This window comes from Thamnophis elegans, chromosome 6 (assembly GCF_009769535.1).
Source record: "Thamnophis elegans isolate rThaEle1 chromosome 6, rThaEle1.pri, whole genome shotgun sequence".
Lineage (NCBI taxonomy): Eukaryota > Metazoa > Chordata > Lepidosauria > Squamata > Colubridae > Thamnophis > Thamnophis elegans.
In genome coordinates this window covers 49,505,458-49,526,150 of record NC_045546.1, presented here as the reverse complement: position 1 = coordinate 49,526,150, position 20,693 = coordinate 49,505,458, and the positions used below count along the sequence as shown (strand labels likewise).

Genomic DNA, 20,693 nt, shown 5'->3' with positions numbered 1-20,693 from the left:
ATACTTCCACACTCCTTCAGTGTAGCATCTACGCAACTCCAGAAATGATTGGTATCTGACTCCAGTGGCTAGGCAGAGTACTGCAGCACATTTAATACTCTGTTGTTGCTCTCTCAATTAACAGTAATAGCAGCATATAATAATAAAGTAACAGAAAATGAAGAAAGTAAAATGCTCTGGGATGTAAGAAGTCAAATAGATAAGCACTTGCCACATAACACTCCAGACTTAGCAATTGTTTATAAGACTAAAAAGGTTGGATAGTAGCCTGGAGACAACAGAAGAGAGAAAACTGGAGAAAATCACAAAATAGGAAAATCTGCAAAGAGAAGTAGAAAGACTGTGGCTAAAGAAAGCAAAATACCAATAGTATTAGGCACTTTGGATCCAATCCCAAAGGAACTAGAGCACCACAAAATCCATGTCAATCAATTGCAAAATGCAGCTTTACTTGAAACAGCTCACACCCTGTGAGGATACTTTAACACCATGTGCCTATCTCAGATCCTCGTGCATGATATATGAATAAAAATGCCTGATATCCACTGACTCAAAGGCACACACACTCAAATATAAATAATATAGGGTTACATTTCAGATGCAAAATCCTGATAACAATGAAGGACCCCAAAGAGATAGAGAACATTATCTTTGCTGCCCTAGAAATTGTTTGGATTTATGAAACTCTAATCTAGGACATTTGGGTATATACAAAGAAGTATTAAACAAATATGAAGTAGCAGTAGACTTATATACCGCTTCATAGGCCTTTCAGGCCTCTCTAAGCGGTTTTACAGAGAGTCAGCATATTGCCCCCAACAATCTGGGTCCTCATTTTACCCACCTCGGAAGGATGGAAGGCTGAGTCAACCCTGAGCCGGTGAGATTTGAACCGCTGAACTGCTGATCTAGCAGTAGCCTGCAGTGCTGCATTTAACCACTGCGCCACCTTGGCTCAAAGTAATGATAACAGCAACTAATTCTAAGTACGGATAACAATAGATTAAAAAATATGGAATAGGAGAATAACTGAAGCAAAATTGATAGTTAAGCAGGCATTAGTACCTTGGTTTTCTAGACTGTTAAATAAATGCTTCATACAGCTTCAAGGAACTCACAGCTTCTTATTATCATATAGTATTATTCATCAACTTTTTAACAAAATGCTTCAGTGCACTCATAAAGCAATTGCAGCTCTTAACTATTTTAAATTCCAGAAGACTTAGACAAAAATGACCTAACTGAGGAATGGATCCAGTTGTTATGGCAACTAAAATACTTATAGATGAAAAACAGAGTTTACATGCAAAACTCTAGAAAAGCACTATGTGGGAATATTTGCAGTACGATACAATCATATGTTTTATCCCATTTTTTTCTATTATTTTTTGTTTCTCATTGAGCAATTAATAAGCATTAACTCATGCCAGCCCACATTCTATCTATGAATGAACAATGGATGTGCTATTTTTTAGTAATTATCCATATGGGCAAGAATAGGTTTGCTATAGAATCCTATATCTTCCCCCATCACCCATTCGCCACCCCCATCCCCCTTTAGATGAAACTAAATTGTTTCATCTCTGAATCCCCTTAGAGGATGCTGAGGTATTTAATTAACCTTTTAGTGGTTAAAAATTGCTCAGAGTTGTCTGAACCACAAGATGGGCTGCAGATACGATAGATGGACGGATGGATGCATGCATGATGGATGGACAGACAGAACCTGCTCAGCTTTTCTTTCAGTCAGTCAATATGCATTGGATTATATCACAAGATTGTGAGAAATAGAAGAGAAAATTTTGTGAGTTCTAGTTCTACCTTAGATATGAAACTCATCTAGGTGATTTTTATGTCAATCACTGTCTTTTAGCCAAACAAACCTTATAGGGTTGTTGTAGGTAAAATAAAAGAAAGAAGGAGTATTATGTACATTTGTTGCCTTGAATTACTTAAAAAGTAATAAAGAAGGAATTTAAAAAAATATTGTGTGCCCTTTTGGGAACTGATTAAACATTGATAACACAGACTCCAGCTTCATATCAGCCTATCTTTCCAAGCAGGGGGGAAAGCCTAAATTGATTTTCATTTACAAAGTGCTTTTCTTCAGAAATATTTAGAGTTTATCTCCTGCAATCTGCCTATCAAAATGTTCGTAGTTCTAAATATAAAGAATCTTTTTTTGCCTCTCACACATGATATATATATATATATATATATATATATATATATATATGTGTGTGTGTGTGTGTGTGTGTGTGTGTTGTTTTTTTATTTGTGCTGATAAATAAATAAAGGGAGACTAGTATAGATCTATTTCAAGCTATTTAGCTCTCATCAGCTAGCCATACCCTTACTGGGATTCGAACCTGTGCTGTATTACATCTTAGGCAGACGTCTTAACCATTAAGCCATAGGTCCTGTGTAAGGGTATGGCTAGCTGATGAGAGCTAAATAGCTTGAAATAGATCTATACTAGTCTCCCTTTATTTATCAGCACAAATACAACACAAATGTAACAAAAGGCAACAGTAAAAATATTGGGTTTCTGTCATGATGGTCTCTTGTGATGAGCCGATGGACAGAGAATGGAAGCAGTTAGCTTCCTCCCATAATTGGGGCATACCAGGGGTTGTGACTATATATATATATACATACACACACACACACACACACACACACACACACACACACATACATATACACACACATACTCAGAAGCATTATATTATCTATATTGATATATTGATAAGAGAATTTTTCCCCTGGAAAATTAGATTGAGTTCTACATATTAACATGACAGGATTCTGCTTTTATTGTTTCTCCTGATAACAAAAATTAATAGGATTGTAATCAAAACCCAGCCATTGAAAAATAATAGGTAATTATCTTAATGTAAAAAAATCCTGACTTTGCAGTAGCAAAAGCAGATTTTTCATTTTTGGTCCTGAAATGGTCTGAAAGCAGAGGTGAAATGCTACCGGTTCAGACTGGTTCACCCGAACTGGTAGTAAAAAATGCTACCAGTTCGCCTGAACCAGTAGTAAAAATGCTACCAGTTTGGGCGAACCGGTATTTCCAACGTACAGCTGTGAAGCATGATTTATATTAGCTAAAATCATCGAATTTCCTGCTTTCTAGCTAATCTAAATCATGTAGCACAGCAGATTCCCACCCCCACCCCACCCCCACTTTGCTGTTCTACTTACCTTTGCAAACTCAGAAAGCTTCAAAATGTTCCTTTTTTTAGTGCTCTTTAAAATAGTCCAGGCACATGGTCCAACAATGAATGCTGTCTTAATTTTTAAGTTACATTAACAGAATCTTACAGACCAAGGCTGCTGTTGTTATTGTTACTAATAAATTTATTATAATATTCAATTATATTTTGAGGAACAATATCACAGGTATCCTAGCAATAAAAACCTACAACTATAATATTTTCCAATAAGCTATTCCTTATCTTATTGTCATTTGCAAATATCATTTTATGTTCAGGCCTCTTTACACCATTAGCTGGTTTTTAAAAATTACCATAATAATGTTGAGAGTCTCCTGTGTGTACTTAATCTTTATTTGTCAGCGGTTGTTTTGATTTCAATTCTATCAGCTTCACTTTGGATCTTTGGTGGGTGGGGGACAATGGCAATGTAACAAAATTGGTAACAAAAATAGCAATAACTGCCAAACTCTCTCTCTAATTGGTTCTTAGGAAGAGATTAAACCACAAACTTCTGGTTCATTTTCTTTATGAGATCTCATAAAAATATAGATCACAAATGTTATAAATAATGAAGTAAATGAAATTAACAGGAGAACATGCAGCATATTTTCATGAATAGTTAAAGTTTATGAAGTGTCCCCCCCCCCCCTCCTCAGTGTGGTTACAAAGGAAAGGAGTGGAAGACAGAATGATGCTTTTCTTCTTTTTGAGGAAATGTGGCTAGCCAAGTATTCTAGCTAAAAAGAAAGCAGAAGTGACTGCTTTTGCCCACCCAAAAAAAGACTTTCTTCTCTCTCCACAGTTGGTAGATTGTACAAAAAATGGATGCCCTTCTATGAGGTGTCTATAATAAAGGCACATGCTTTGGTGTACAATGTAATTAAACATAAATGCTTCCTTACATAGTTAAAGGAATCTTTCAGTACCTGTCCTTGCAGTAGCTCCATGTACTATAAGCTCAACATTCTATTTACAGTTGCTGGAGTATTTCTTAACCGTAGCCTGCAGAATTCCTTGTGGCCACCAGCTGTTTTCTGGGCAGTGACACTTGTCTTGTTGTTGACTACTGTAGCATTTCTCTGTCTACATGCAGAACAAATGCCAACTTCCAAGCAGCATACTTATTTTTCTGTTTATTGTTAGAATAAACAATGTGGTAAGTCAATATTGAGTGTCACACGCTAAGCTACCAAAAATACTATTTCTAAACCATTAATTGGGTCTTAAAAACAATAAAGATGCTTATTTGTAGTTTCTAAATGTGTTTCTCCAAAAAAAGGAACAAGACTTTTTGGGGGAATGCATACCCCTATTCTCAGTATTAATGCTGCCTTGCCTTGAGAGGTGGTCATTGTTAAGTTTTAGATCATGATGCCTCCTTTATCTTGTCTATCCAGAGATCCTATAATCACTGGCTAGGAAAGTAGAAGTTGCTAGGAAAAAATTGCTAGGAATTCTTTTTCAAGAATTGAATCAAATTTTGAATATTTATCTCAGGTCTTTTTTAAAACACTCAAATTCTAACAGGGATTTGGGATAAAAACTTTAGCAACAGCTGTTGCTCTCTTTACCATCTTCTTCAAAGTAGTTTTGAATATTCAGGGGATATAGCCTGTTGTAGACTTATAGGGCTTCTAAGTCAAAACAAGTTCCTTTCCAGGTGAAAACAAAGCTCTAAAAAGCAAACCTGAAGGTTTAAAATCTTATTTATGCACCTTGGTATTCACTAAGGTCCTAAGTCCTGTTGGTCCAAAGTCCTGTTGGAATCCAAAAGAGGATTCCAAAGTCCTCTTTTCTGATGAGAGCAACTTTTGTATCTCATTTGGAAACCAAGGACCCAAAGTATGGAGGAAGAATGGAGAGGCCAATCAAGCACAGTAATCCCACGGTCATTGAACCAGTTTTTGGTGCTTTTGGCAAAAGGACTTTGGACCACTGTGCTTCATTAAGACCAGGGTCAATGCAGCAGTCTGCCAGGAGATTTTGGAGCACTTCATGCTTCCTTCCGCAGATGAACTTTATGGGGATGCTGACTTCATTTTCCAGCTGCCCACACTGCCAAAAGCACCAAAACCTGGTTCAATGACTGTGAGATTACTGTGCTTGATTGGCCAGCAAACTTGCCTGACCTGAACCCCATAGAGAATCTGTGGGGCATTGCCAAGAGAAAGATGAGAGATATGAGACTGAACAATGCAGAAGAGCTGAAGGCCGCTATTGAAGCATCCTGGTCTTCCATAACACCTCAGCAGTGGCACAAGCTGATAGCTTCCATGCCATGCCACATTGAGGTAGTAATTGCTGCAAAATAGGCCCAAACCAAGTACTGAGTACATATGCATACTTATACTTTTCAGAGGTCCGATATTGTTTTATGTACAATTCTTGTTTTATTGATTGGATGTAATATTCTAATTTTCTGAGATGATGGGTTTCGGGTTTTCATGAGCTGTACACCATTATCATCACAATTATGACAAATCATGGCTTGAACTATCTTGCTTTGCATGTAATGAGTCTTATCTCATATATTAGTTTCACCTTTTAAGTTGCATTACTGAAATAAATGAACTTTTGCACGATATTCTAATTTTTCTAGTTTCACCTGTAGCTCTCATTGAAATATGATGGGTTAGTTCTTCAAGGAAATGTACAGTTATTGATTTTTTTGAAAAAGAAACTTTAAAGATGAGTCCTTATATCTATCCTCATTATGCTTCTAAAGCATCAGACTTGAGACTTATTATTTAAATGCTTTCATCTTTGATCAACTGGAAGGAAGACAGATTGTAATAAATTGTTTTAACTGAAGAGAAATAAAGATTCATTAAATCCCAAGTAGCCACATACAGTAAGAATTTTGCAACCTATTTTCTCTTACAAGAGCTATAAATAAAGCAGACAATCTTTAAGATTAGTCAAATACCTCTGCACTGATATTAAGTGCAAATTATATGTGAGTGGCAGGAATAATTCCCTTCTATTCATGCTTTTCAGATTTTAAATCCTGTGCATGTTTGGTCCTAGTAGTATTGTGCATAAGAAAAACAGAAAACCTCTGTTTGGGGAACCATAAAGAACAAAAGAACACTAAACTAGTTACAACACCAAAGATCTATCCCTCTCCAATAATAAAACAAAACCAGCCCACTATTGTGTAGCCATGCCCCAAGTTTCACAAAAAGAATGGGAGAAGTTGAAGAGAATATCCATTTAAACTCCAAATAGCGGTAACACATGCTGCTATATTCCATACTCCTTATTACCTAGAGCAGAAATCCCAAGACAAATTTACAAGCTATTTTCAAGAAAGTATCTGTTGTCAAAGTCTGTCCATCATAGATAATAACTTTTGCCGTTTATTAAAGATGTCGATATTTGCTGTTCAGTTTTCTGATTTAGCTTGCATTTAAGCATGTTTAATGAATTCCTGCCATCAATATTCTATTTCCTGTACCAATTTTGTTTTGTTTTTAAATAGAAGATTCTCACCTGCTTCTTCTATTCTTAAATGATTTTGTTGGCTACAGTTTTAAGTTATACTTATTCTGGCTTTCCTTTAAAAGCTTTACCTTTACAGAAGTTGTATTGCCTCAGGAATTCTCAAATAGCAGTTTGGGTTATTTTTTAAAAAATGTTTATAAATTCAATTGATTAATATGGAAGTTCCCACTCACAAAGTCACTTTAGGTAAATGGAAACAAACACATGAAAAGTTCTATGACCTATTTTGCAATTCATTCTATCAATTGTAAATTGAAATTTAATTTAATTCAAAGCAAATATGTGCAGTTACATGTAATGTATAGCACAGTTTTTTTGTGGAACTATGCTAAAATAAATTAATTGTGACTGGCAAATTATGAGATCAGCTACATTAGAAAGAAAGGGGTTTTACAATATACAGACACAAATAGGATGTAATGATAAGTTGCCAGATTTGCACAAATATGAGTAGTAAATGAAGTTGAAAGAAAACTTTGAAAAGTTTATCATGTTGGAAAATTCAGAAGTATGGCAAGTATCTTAGAAAGGAAACAAATTATAAATGAGGTTGTTGTTTCAGGTAACTGTTTACTGGATCAACCACGAAAACATATCTTAGGTCCCGAGGAGCTTCCAGGACAAACATATGATGCCATTCGCCAATGCAAGCTGGCATTTGGACCTGAATACACAGTGTGTCCTGGAATGGATGTGTGCTCTCGTTTGTGGTGTGCCGTCGTTCGCCAAGGTCAAATGGTGTGCTTGACCAAGAAGCTTCCTGCTGTGGAGGGGACACCATGTGGAAAAGGAAGGATCTGCCTACAAGGGAAATGTGTTGATAAGACAAAGAAAAAATATTATTCGGTATGTTGCTGTTTTACTTATAAAACTAGGTGAAGTTTTAATCACATTAGGCACATTTAGTTTGATCACATTAATCTTTTTTAATTAATGTTTCAAATAGAATAATCGCTTGGAAGAGTGATCAAGGATTCCCACATTCCTTTATTGAGGTGCAATTGACATTGGAGCTCTCTTTTGCTCATTTTATTGAAAATTTTATCTTATCAACCGTACATGCCTTTTGATGCCATATGGTGTACCATTCTAAATACCTAATTAGGGCTTTCATCTTTAGTGTAACAAATTTACTGAAAAGTTGAAGAATTTCCTTATAGACTAATGTGATCATTCATTAAATGACTGACTGAACATTGTTCATGCATTAATTTATTATAGTTTCTCCAAATTTCTGCACATCTGGAAAGTATTATATAATGCAACAGCCTGGAACATTATTAAGATCAGTGACTGACCAATGTCATATACCTTTATTTTAAAGACAATGTTGTTGTTTTTAAATAAGAATATTTAGTTTATTCAAGGAAAGTTAAAATACTAAAATAATAATAATAAAACAGAATTATAAAATAGGAATCTAAGTAGAGATGTAAATAAGGACATGGTGGCTCAGTGGCTAAGATGCTGAGTTTGTTGATAAGTATGGTTGGCAGTTTGGCAGTTCGAATCCCTAGTGCCGTGTAACGGAGTGACCTCCTATTATTTGTCCCAGCTTCTAGCCAACCTAGCAGTTGGGAAGCCTGTAAAAATGCAAGTAGAAAAATAGGAACCACCTTTGGTGGGAAAGTAACAATGTAACACACTGGCCACATGACCACGGAGATGTCTTCGGACAGTGCTGGCTCCTTGGCTTAGAAATGTAGATGAGCACTGCCCCCTAGGGTCAGGAATGACTAGCACATATTTGCGAGGGGAATCTTTACCTTAAGTATAGATGACCGATACTTGACTTTTTCCCAGCGGTTCCACCACAAAACCACGTTCGACTAAAGCGCGCTTGACGAAACTGCGTAGCTGACGTCATCAACAGGGCAACAACAGCGTGGAGACAGAAGCATACTGTAAACGCTAAACCTAAAATTAACCCCTAAACCTAAACCTAACCCCCCTAAACCTAATCCTAAACCTAACCCTAAACCTAACCCTTAACCTAACCCTAAACCTAACCCTAAACCTAATCCTAACCCTTAACCTAACCTTAAACCTAACCCTAACCCTAACCCTTAACCTAACCCTAACCCTAACCCTAACCCTAACCCTTAACCTAACCCTAAAGCTAACCCTAAAGCTAACCCTAAACCTAACCCTTACCCTAAGTTGAATCGGCTTGCTTTCAAAGCGCTATTTAAAGCGCCCTTCTTTCTCTGTGCTCGCTGTTGTTGCCCTGTTGATGACGTCAGCGACGCGGTTTAATCAGGTGCGGCTTAGTCAAGCGCGTTTTTGTCATGCCACGTTTCCCAGCTACCATCAATTGGTATTCCATAATATGGTGAAATTTATGTTTTAGGCTTCAAACCATGGCAACTGGGGATCCTGGGGACCATGGGGACATTGCTCTCGTTCATGTGGTGGAGGTGTCCAATTCACCTATCGGCACTGCAATAACCCAGCACCTAGAAACAACGGTCGATATTGTACAGGAAAACGCGCTGTCTATAGGTCCTGTAACATCATGCCCTGTCCTGCCAACGGTAAGATTTCTATAAACCAAAAATAGCAACAAAAGCAATACAAAGGCTAGGTTAGACTATAGCCAAAAACATGGGTAAAAGCATGACCAGAATCTATTGGTCTGTTTTTGCATATCTGAATTCCAAATGTTTAACAATAATAATAAAATTAATAGTTCCTCTATGGCTAAAAAGAAAAAGAAATGAAATTAAGATGTCATATTGATTTCTTGGAGAGGAAGGGCTGTGAATTAAGTTCAGATGGGAATTTTGAGAAAATTCTGGGCTCAGATTTATGTAAATCTAAATTATTTGCAGCAAACTCTACTTGGTGAACAGCCTGGGAAGAGACAAAGTTCCATTTTAGTTTGTGTACATAAATCCAGTCTCTCCAGATATCATACAGTATTGGTCAGGTTGTAGGAAGCATAGTTAAAAAGAAACAGAAGGATTGTCTTTGCCAATACATTGGTAATCTCGTCACAATTCCAGATCTGGTAGCTACAAGCTAAAAAGGTGACTATCCTACACTGTCCTGTATCACAGTTATGTTTTCTGTTGCCTGTGAAAGGAAGTTGAAATTAGTAGTAGAGGGGAACTAATTAGACACAACAGCTTGGCCATCTGTATGGCCTGTATAGAAGGCTTCTGTGGTTGGTCTATTTATTTGTTTGTTTGTTAATTGCATGTATATGGTCGCCCATCATATGTCAAACTCAACATGTGGCTTACAAGCTGCAGGTGGCTTGCATTACTACAGTGAATGGTACACAAATCATCATAATGGAACTTCATTAGTGATGGGTATTGTAGACAAATGTTTTTTTTTTGATTAAGTAAGAGTCTTTGGCTTTTAACTGCTTTGTCCTGAAATAGAACCTGACTCTTACAGTACTGAGGTGTTAGAAATACACCCCTGATGTTTACATTAACTTTTGAGACACTATCCACACAGTATGAATAATAATGAATGAGTTGTTCTTCTTCAGCTAAAGCTTTCCGCCAAGAACAATGTGAAGCAAGAAATGGTTACCAATCAGATGCAAAAGGTGTCAAAACTTTTGTAGAATGGGTCCCAAAATATGCAGGAGTGCTCCCAGGAGATGTTTGCAAGCTTACCTGCCGAGCTAAAGGAACTGGCTACTATGTAGTTTTCTCTCAAAAGGTAAAACTCTGCTTGCTTATCAAATATTTACATTTCTGAAGTTTTATGTATAGAATGTTCACTAGTAAAATCAGTATACGTATATGATTGTTGTTTCAGAGTTCAGCATGTAGTAGCCCTGACTGGCTTTCTTTAAACAGTTAGAGAAAGCTAGTCTAATATAAAATTGCATATTTTATTAATATATTATTATTAGATGTAAACTATTATTAGGTGTATTACCAATGTTCTATATTTATCCATAATGTTTATTGTTTGTGTGTCTGTGTGCAACTAAAAATAAAAAGAAATTCAAACATAGTTATTTGTCGAACAGGTGACTGATGGAACAGAATGTAGGCCATATAGCAATTCAGTATGTGTCCGTGGAAAATGTGTACGAACTGGATGTGATGGCATTATTGGTTCAAAACTCCAGTATGATAAGTGTGGGATTTGTGGTGGAGACAATTCCAGTTGCACAAAAATTATAGGACACTTTAATAAAAAGAGGTAAGTAAGAAATAAACAATACAATAAGTCATTTTCACCCAAATTCCCTATTGTCATAGGAAATAGCATTTATTCAGAATTCAGAAAAAAATGTATTTTATAGAACAAACATATGATAAAGAATATTGTATCCTGTATTACAATGGTCCCATGCTTGGCTATCAAAGTTTTAAAAATATATATGCAGGGTATACTCAGATATGGAGTGGAACTCATCAAGAGACAGATCTGTTGCCTCCGTATTTACTTACTGAGAACTTAGGAATTTAATAAGATTCTAGCTCTATGAGGACAAAGAACTATTCTGTAACATGTAGTGGTCAACTAGATAAATCAGAGAAGCTCACTACAGGAACGGAGAGTTAAAACTCTTATCCATGTCGGCAGCTACTATTTAATATATTCTGTCTCATTCAAGAAGCAGAAATCAAGATTTTAGTTACATTTGTCCCTATGCTAAAAAAGGTAAATTGGTACTTGTCCCATTTGATAAACTGCATGGACTATGTTAATTAAGAAACACATTACCTTAAAATCCAGAAACATTCCATATTTGGTTTTAGTGAATTTGAGTCAGAGGTGGGTTGCTCATGGTTCGGCCAAATCAGTAGTAGCAGCGTCGGGGGCTGCATGTGCAGAAGCATTGCGCATGACAGCAAGTGCACACGTGACTACACCCAAACTGGTAGTAAAAAAAACCCTCTGATTTGAGTGACAATTTCTATGCAAGGCATACTTTTATCAATTTTTTAAATAAAAAATATCCTTTTAAGACTTTGCAATACAGTATCTTTTTTGAACTTTTTATTCAGGCCAACTAATTTGGCTATCTTTCTATTACATGTCACTCAGCCATCTATAAACAAAATTGAAAAACAGTGATCTCAGACCCCAAACTTGATGTTGTTCCATTTTGTATGTTTCTCCAATGTGAACACCATCTGTTTATTTCTTCTTTCTGTTCTGTAGCCAATTACTAGTCCAAGGGATTTTTGTAGTTGTTTTAAGTGGGGAGTTTCGTGAAAGATTCTTTTTTTTTAATCCAAGTATACTATACCTATTAAAGTAGCTTTTTGAAAGTGAAGGCCATATTTAAACCTTTTGAAGGAATCAGAGTGTGAAGGCCTTTTGCATTTTGGGGAACAAATGTCAGGTGTTTGCTTTGCTTGGCTGACTTATTTTTTCTTTGTTTCAGTAAGGGCTATACAGATATTGTTAAAATACCAGAAGGAGCGACACACATCAAAATACGACAGTTCAAAACGAAAGACCACAGTAGATTCACTGCTTACTTGGCTTTGAAAAAGAAAAATGGTGAATATCTTGTCAATGGAAAATACATGATCTCAACTTCAGAGACCATCATTGACCTCAATGGAACAGTTATGAACTATAGTGGCTGGAGTCACAAAGACGATTTTTTGCATGCCATGGGACATACAGGCACCAAGGAGAACTTGATAGTACAGATTCTTGCAACAGATCCAACTACACCAGTGGATGTCCGCTACAGTTTCTATGTGCCAAAGAAGCAAACCCAAATGACAAATTCTGTCACTAACAACAGTAGTAACAAAATTAGTCCATCACTTGCTGAACCCCAGTGGATAACTGGACCATGGCTTTCTTGTTCTCGAACATGTGATACAGGGTGGCATACAAGAACTGTCCAGTGTAAAGATGGGAATGGAAAATTAGCTAAAGGCTGTCTTCTGTCTCAAAGACCTTCAGCATTCAAACAATGTTTATTTAAAAAATGTTAACCTGTGGTTACCGACTTCTTCAAAAGGAGTCTTCTTGAATCTTATTTGGCATATTGACGTAAGATCTACCCAGAAACAAAAGGAAGACAATGCATCAATATTCTCTCATATTCTTGGCAATTGTTCTTGGCAGGACATGCCTATTTGGACCAAAAGGAGATATGAGCTGGTCCTATGAGGTGATCTCAATATGTCAAAAGCACTAAGTGTTAGCTGTTACGAGCCCTTTGTATCTGCAAATAAGAGGATAAGCCAGTGGAGAAGTTATAATGGGATATCCAGTTACAGAATCATCTCCCTTTTCTCACCTACCTCTAACATAGGATGTCTTTAGACACTTGTCAAAATTACCCATGATTCTACAATAGCTTCTTTTATACTATTTGTAAATATCTTTGCTTTGGTATGTCACTTTATATCACTTGATTTTCTTACAACGAACAGCAGCCTTTATGTTTAACACAAGTGATTGACCAAAGTACTAGTACGCCTGCAGCCACTGTTGACTCATATGCCTTTCTTTAAAAAAAAAGTGGCTGTTAGTATTTTACTGGAAAACTAAGAGGTTGCTGCTTTAAAGAAAAAAAGTAATATCTTTCTGACAACAGGAAATACATTTCTATTCTAAAAATTTCCTGACAATAGAATTTATTCTATATTAATGCCTTTCTGATGAGGAATTTTTATAGGCACAGTCTGCAGCAGTAGAAAAGGAAAAAAGGCTGCCAGTATGATGCTTTAAAATTTGAAAAAGAAATGTATTTTATTTTATCCATGTAGAACAAGAGTCCTCAACCCCCGGGCTGTGTCTCATTCAGAACCAGGCCACGGAAGTGTGCCTGCTGTTCATGTGGAACCATCCTTTCCCCCACTACCTTGTCCACAAAGCCGGAGAGGTTGGAAACCGCCCATTTAGAACACTGTACCTCAGAAATTATCAAACTAATGAAAGATGTGCCACAAATAGAGATAGAAGGAATTCATTACGTGGGAACAGCACACATAATATAATGGAGAAGCCTCCCCCAATTGCCACGTTTAGGATATGACTAAATCCAGACTGGATGAAGCTAGAGTCTAAAGTTCTTGGGGCATTAGCTTTCTGTTGTCTCCCTTTCTGCTACTTCCTTTTCATCTCTATTTTTACTACCTCTTTCCGTATCTGCCACTTCTTTCCCTCTCCTTTTTCATCTCGCAGTTGCTATGGGAGAGGCAGATGACTCTTGTTAGAGATCTGTACTAACTGTTGACACATTTATTTTGAAAGCAGTCTGAAATTGCATGTGGGTTACTCATCCCCAATATATGGAAAGGGGAAATTTTGGTGAGACACTGGGTCATGCCATAAGTGTCTTCCAGCTCAGATTTATGAAATCTGTTCACCTCTGTTTTCCCTATTAGTTTTGAAGTGGTTCCTACTGGAAATCTAACAGCGTGCCATGAATTTGGCCTGTAGGGAAGAATTTTACTGTGGTTAAGCAAAAACATTGGGGTTTTTTCATGAAGCAATTTTTTGTCTAGTTCTTTTGATATTTGGCTGAATGTTACCAAGCACCACAGTCCAAAGTTTTGCACCTGCTCAGATTGGGTACATATCTTATGTGCACAAACTGCCCCATAATTTCAAGGACGATACATAACCTTTGGCACATGTATATCAGCTTCTTCAGTGAAATGAATTGGGTGTTCATTCAGCAGCACTTCAAAAATTACCTACACCTGAATAAATGGGGAGAATCCATGAAATATTTTTGTTGTTTTCAAATCATAGATGTATTTATTTTTTAAGTCATTACATATTTTTTTAGATAAGGCTTTAGTTTCTACCTACTTTGGGGAGTAAACTTTATTGAATTTAGAAGTAATTGAATTACTTATAGATAAAAGTTTTAATTGTAAAACTGAAGTCCTAAAAGTACTTATTAGGGAGTAATAAACAAAATGAGAATTTTCAGATTGAACATCTATAGGATTGCACTGGAAAGATCAAAAGAAAATAAAGCCATATTTAGTTTTGGGAGCTGTAGCTTACTCTCATAAGATTATTTTCAGAAAGAAAAGTCTATTTTTACCAACTATAGGGAAATGAATTTCCAGTTAGAAAAGTAATATAAATACCTCATTTGAATCAAGATAAATTAATTGACATTTAATATATAGTATTTGGCTGAAATATTAAAATATAGAAAACAGAGATGGTATCTTTGTTACCAGTGCCTTCCATTATATTTTGAGTACAGACAAATCAAGCTGCTTTAATTTCCAATGGAATTTCATTACAAATTTCATTGGAGCCATAAATATATATATTAAATATTGAATTTTTATGAACATTACAATCTAAAACCATTGCACTTAAATAATTGCTTCTATCACCAGCTTTTAATATTGCTGTGGATGGAATGCATCATTTTAAGAATTTGTTTTCTGAGGCAATGATTTTTAGGGGGAAGAAATCTGACTATTTGTTTAACCTACCTTGTTATAAAAGCCCTGTTTACATGAGTGAAGCCTACAGCTTTGAGATTTCATGATTCCACACAAACATTTTAGATTAGTAATAGAGTTATCACAATTTACAAATAAATAAACTGACTGAATTAGATGCAATTATCCATGATACAAAACAGTTGCAGTTTCATATCTTCAGGCCATCAAGTGATATAAGATTCCAATTTCTCAGTGCACCATAGGAACCTACACGTTTGGTTTCTAGAAAATATCTCTAATTGTAATGAAATACAATTCTATACTATTAGTTAAGAGAATGTCACTAGGAATGCACATATTAAGGCAGATATTTCAGAATATTCTCATCAAAAGCAATGCAATGTACATGAACATTACGTTTTATGTACATTTAGATGAGTAACTGCATATATAATTTGTATACATTTCTGAATCACAGATCCACAAAGGCACAAAATTTTATAGAGTTCTTCTCTGGATTGTGCTATAAAACAATAGTTTTATCTGTTTTGGCTTAAGAAAAATATTCAACCATACCATACGCAGGTTTGTAAGTGAAAATACACTTTTGTGTTGAGAAAATATGCAGTGTTTTCTTTAACTTTCTCAGAATTCAGCCAATTTCTATTATTATTATTATTAGTATGTAATAGAGAAAAGGCAGTACAACGTAAAAACATAAACAATGGTCCCAATTCAGCTCCAAGTTTCAAAATTTATTCTTTTAATAATTAAGAATAAATTTCATTTCATACTATGTTCATATTCTATTCTTATTTCAGCATTTCCTGAAATTCCTTGTCACTAGATTTTGTCATTATATACACATGCACACAAACAAATATACTGTATATACATACATGTATACATAGATAAATACCTACATGGAGTTGTAACAGTAAAGTGATTTTCTCCTGTGCTTGAGGTTTTCACCTAACAACAATCATCACATTGTCAGCCAGGAAAGAGTAATCAATGGAAGAATCTTTGAAGTTGATAGGATGCACTCAGATAGCAGTCTACGTTACGTAGCATGTGTAAGTAAGATAGATAGTTTTAAATAAAAGCATGAGAAAAATTGAGTTTCAGTTCTTTACTATATCATGACTAGAATTGTATTAACATGTGAGAGTGGTTGTAAATTTTGGCAAGCAGTAAGTTGAAAAATTAAACTGATGTGTATATTTCAGCTTTTTCCCATAGACCTGCACTTTCCTCTACTTCTGTTTTTGTTTCATCTTCACATCCCCTACACTACTTTGTCTGTTTGTAAATGTGACGCTGGTGCAAATTGTATTATCTTATAGTCTAGAGACTAATTTGGAATTAGGCTATTTTCAAGGACTCCGATCTAGTTACTACTCAATTATTCTGTTTTTCTGAAAATCTTATCAGCTAAATTAGATTAAATTGAATACTAAAGTCTCAGTTTATTACCAGATTTTGATCATTGGTAAGACCCTTCTCTGTGTTCCTGAACAGTCACCTAAGCCATAAAGTATGTATTTACAGTACCTAAATGTAAGTGCTAAAACCCAAATCATGGGTTCTTTGGAACACATGGGAAATAGTGGCATGTAGACTGTCAAAAAAACCTACTCAAATTAATTGAATATGTAGCAATTTTCCCTTTAAGTAGTAGTTGTGATAGAAAGGAAATCAATGAAAGTATGCAATGAAAATACGCTGGCAACTGATGAAACAGACGTACAAATGAAAACATACAAAAAGAAAAAAAGCAACACAGCACTGAAAAAATAATAATTTATTGTGCTTTTTTACAAATTGGTATGTGAATGGATGTAATAAATTTATTTATATTATTTAACATGAAATGCCAATTGTAAAAATTATTCTATATTTATATTGTTTTTCAATCATTATTTTGTCTATTTTTCCTCTTCTCTTTTATATTTATGTCTTATGTTTGAATCAAAAGTGCTATATGAATTTATCCCACACGGCACTAGTTGCTTTTATATTGTTTTTTTTAAATATTTCTTTTAAACAGAACATGTGTAAGTGAATGTGGTGCATGAAAGTGTGTGTATGTTAAGCAATATGAATAAATATATTTGGGTGCATGGAAGTGTGGCTGTATCACATATATAAACTTACTAAATGCATACACATAGGTACCAAATTATCACATTTTTCAGTGGTTGTTACTTAAGCTTCAGTGTGGAAATACAGTTTTCAACACAAGTTAGGTATAATAGGGGAAAAAAATCTTGAAAAAGCCTACTTATGTCACCTATGCATTCTAAACAATTGTATAGGTGAAGAGTTTCGTTTAGATCGGGGTGTCAAACACATTGTCATGTCGGCATCACATGATGGGGACTTTTTCCCCCTTTGCTAAACTGGGTGTGGCCAGCCCGGATTTAGATAAAGGGGCCTAAACTTCTCTTTTCCCGCAAAGAATGTTAAAAACGAAAGGTTTTAGCTTTACTCAAAATTGTTTTGTAATCAGAGAATTCTTTATACAAATGATTTTCCAGATAAATGTCTGGGATACAATACTGTATATAACTGCATAGAATTGATTTCCTGCATATCAAAAAGTTTGGTTAGGTATTATGAAAGCTGAGTCACAGCAGGAAGTTTCAAGACCAAGAAGGCAAAGTAGTTTGCTAAAAAAAAAAAAAGGTTTCTAAAAAAATATCTGCACTAGATATATGTGTATATCATTAGAACAGTGTCACTCTTTAAATTCAAGATCAAAAAGGTAATCCAAAAGGTACATGAATGCAAGTGTTATACCAGTGTGCTATTCCCTGTTCATTTTTATATTTGTAAAATTAATCTCTTTATTTTAGTTCCAAGATAATACAATAGTCAGTAGGACCAAAGAAAATGGTTTATTATTCAGTGAATTCAGTAGAGTTTAAGTGTGACTATAATCTCAGGTCATAGAAAAAGTGGTCTCTACAGTTAATTTTAAAATCAACAGATATGCCACCAACAAATAAACTCTTTATGATCCGGACTGATTGATAAGGGTACAATAGCTGCTTCCTAGTAAATGTCACTCTTAAAAAATATTTAAAAAGTAATAAATTGCCAAAATATCATGAAACCTTGCTTGTTTGGCATCACTAATATAGATGTCAAAGAAAATGTGTAAACACTAGTCCATATGCCAACTGCATTACAATATCACATACCTTATAAGTTGTTGACTGAAGTCAGTAAGACATGACTAATATAAATCCAAAAATTTTAAAAGAGTGACAAGTAACTTGAATTTGTGATTTGAAACATTTTATCTCAGACTTGATACCGCCATTCTTTCCCCATCCATCTTTGTTTATCTATGAAGAGATCATGGTCCTATATACATTGCTAGTACTATATACTAGTGATGGATATGGATATGATATCGCCATTAAACATAGAAATATCATTGTTGCTGTAATGATGTATATTCTGTGAAACAACCAAAACAACTGAATCAGTAGAAGCAAACTATATTTCAAAACAAAATTTTCAATTCATGTCATACAAGCAATGCCAACTTTTTTCTATATACAGAAACTTCAGAGGTACTAATGGCCACCAGTTGTAAATCATATTTTTGGGGAGAAGGGTATATCAAAGTGAAGCTCTGACCCTTTACCTAAATTTACATTCCAGCAGTCAGAGTGACTGGTTTAAGTGACAAATAGAAAAAAGCTAAAGATGTTAACAGCAGAGTAACCTGTGGTAATTACTACAAATTAAATAGCTAATTTGATTAGCAGAATATCCCCAAATTAATGTAATATGGAAATTGAAGCAAATTTCATTTTAATATGAAACCAAGCCTGAGAATATTCTGTAGGCGGAGCTGCTGCAGATATTCTAAGGCAAAACTGTATTGACTAAGAGCCAGAAATTAGGGTTGTGGTTTTTTTCTTGAGCAGCGCATACCAACTTTTATTAATATTGATAGAAAATTGTGCGGTGTCTATTAAATGGTATTTGTTTTGCAATATTAAACACTAATGGCTAATAGTTCTATAAAATAATGATGTCTAATATATACAGTGGTACTATTTTGAAATTCAAATTTGGTACTTAACACATTTTGATGTGAAAATTTTGTCCCGGTTCTCATTGTTTGTGTGATGCTTAATGCACACACTAAAATTACTCAGTGTTAGCTGCCTTGTGACTCACTACACTATGCCTTATGTGACAAATTTCTTTGGTACTCATCATTTTTGATACTCATCGCACTCCCGGAACTAATTAACAATGATTACCCAGGTATCACTGTACAAGCCCTATTTCAGTATTAACTTTGCGCTGGCAATTCCAATCATAATCTGGATCATACATTTATGTAATTCCCATAGGTTATCTATTTTCTGTCACTTTCAGATCCCAATATTTGATGAAAGTCACAGATCAGAAAAACATTGGGATCAAATATGGAGGGATAAACTGCTCAAGAAAGAATTCCAAGATGGACCACATTATATCAAAATTCAATGGGAGCTGGAGCGGGGAGGAAGAATCTCTAAAAAGAATCCTCCCATTGGATTTCTATTTCTGCAATTGGGCAGGGTGCTCAGAATGTTGATGACTGTTTCATTCTAAACTACCACTTTAGATATTAGATCAAAGCAAACCTTATGTAACCTGAGCCTGAATACCCTGTCCAGAATCCTTCACCCTCTGCAATGCCGACCCAGCAGCCCCACTACCGTTGGAGGTTGACAGCTGTTCTACCAGCTTTGGCCGAGCCTTAACACCCTGTCCAGGGTCCTTCACCCTCTGCAAGGCCGACCCACCAGCCCCCATACTGTCGGAGGTTGACGGCCACTCTACCAGCTTCAGACGAGCCTTAACACCCTGTCCAGGGTCCTCCACCTCCTCCAAGGTCGATGATCGGGGTGCGGGCCAGGAGGGTTGGTGACGGCCTCCCTGGGACATGGTCCAAGACCCTGGTACCCCACTGGGACCCTAGAGACAAAGTCCAGTGCTGCGGGAACCGGAGTCGACAAGGGCTGGAATCTCGGCGGAGTTCTCCTTGGAGACCTGGCCCAATGACACTGGGCACATGACTTCATGCACCTCCGCACATCATTTTTCAGATGGGGCCACCAAAATTGACGGGAGGCCAGGCGCAACGTCCGAACAAACCCCCAAAGTCTTGATGCAGACGCACAATGAACCTGCGAGAGCACCTGTCGACGGATGTGCCCTGAGGGAACATAGAGCTGGCCCTGACACTTCAAACAATCCCCTTCCAAAGTCCATGAGGACGCCGGCCCCACTTCCACCCCCCCCGTCGCTCTACCCAGTCATCACCCCGCTGCGCATCCCACATCAGAGACTGCTTGCTCACGGGATGACAAACGGCAGCGCAGGCTGCAATGGGTAGAAGCGAGCTCGCAGGGTCAGAGTTCTCTACTTTACTCAGCAGGGCATCCACCCTGGGACTCCACACAACCCGAACGCACACTATCTTGTGCGGACGGGGTATCACAGCCGTACCAGTGTGCTGGTTGTCCGACATGATAGTGCGTTGCTGAGGGATGGCTGCAGTCCGCGCAACCCTTCTGTTCTTCTTGGG

At 36.3% G+C, this 20,693-nt stretch overlaps 1 protein-coding gene across 1 annotated transcript in view; it reads left to right on the top strand.

Moving 5' to 3' along the window:
• ADAMTS5 (ADAM metallopeptidase with thrombospondin type 1 motif 5) overlaps positions 1-16,683 on the top strand; it is a 48,888-nt gene extending 32,205 nt beyond the window's left edge. The window contains exons 4-8 of the mRNA XM_032220475.1: positions 7,291-7,574; positions 9,079-9,262; positions 10,231-10,406; positions 10,723-10,898; positions 12,094-16,683. Coding sequence (XP_032076366.1) covers positions 7,291-7,574; positions 9,079-9,262; positions 10,231-10,406; positions 10,723-10,898; positions 12,094-12,661 — 1,388 coding nt within the window. The 3' untranslated portion in view covers positions 12,662-16,683. The remainder of the gene's footprint in view (positions 1-7,290; positions 7,575-9,078; positions 9,263-10,230; positions 10,407-10,722; positions 10,899-12,093) is intronic.
• Positions 16,684-20,693: the final 4,010 nt, after the last annotated feature.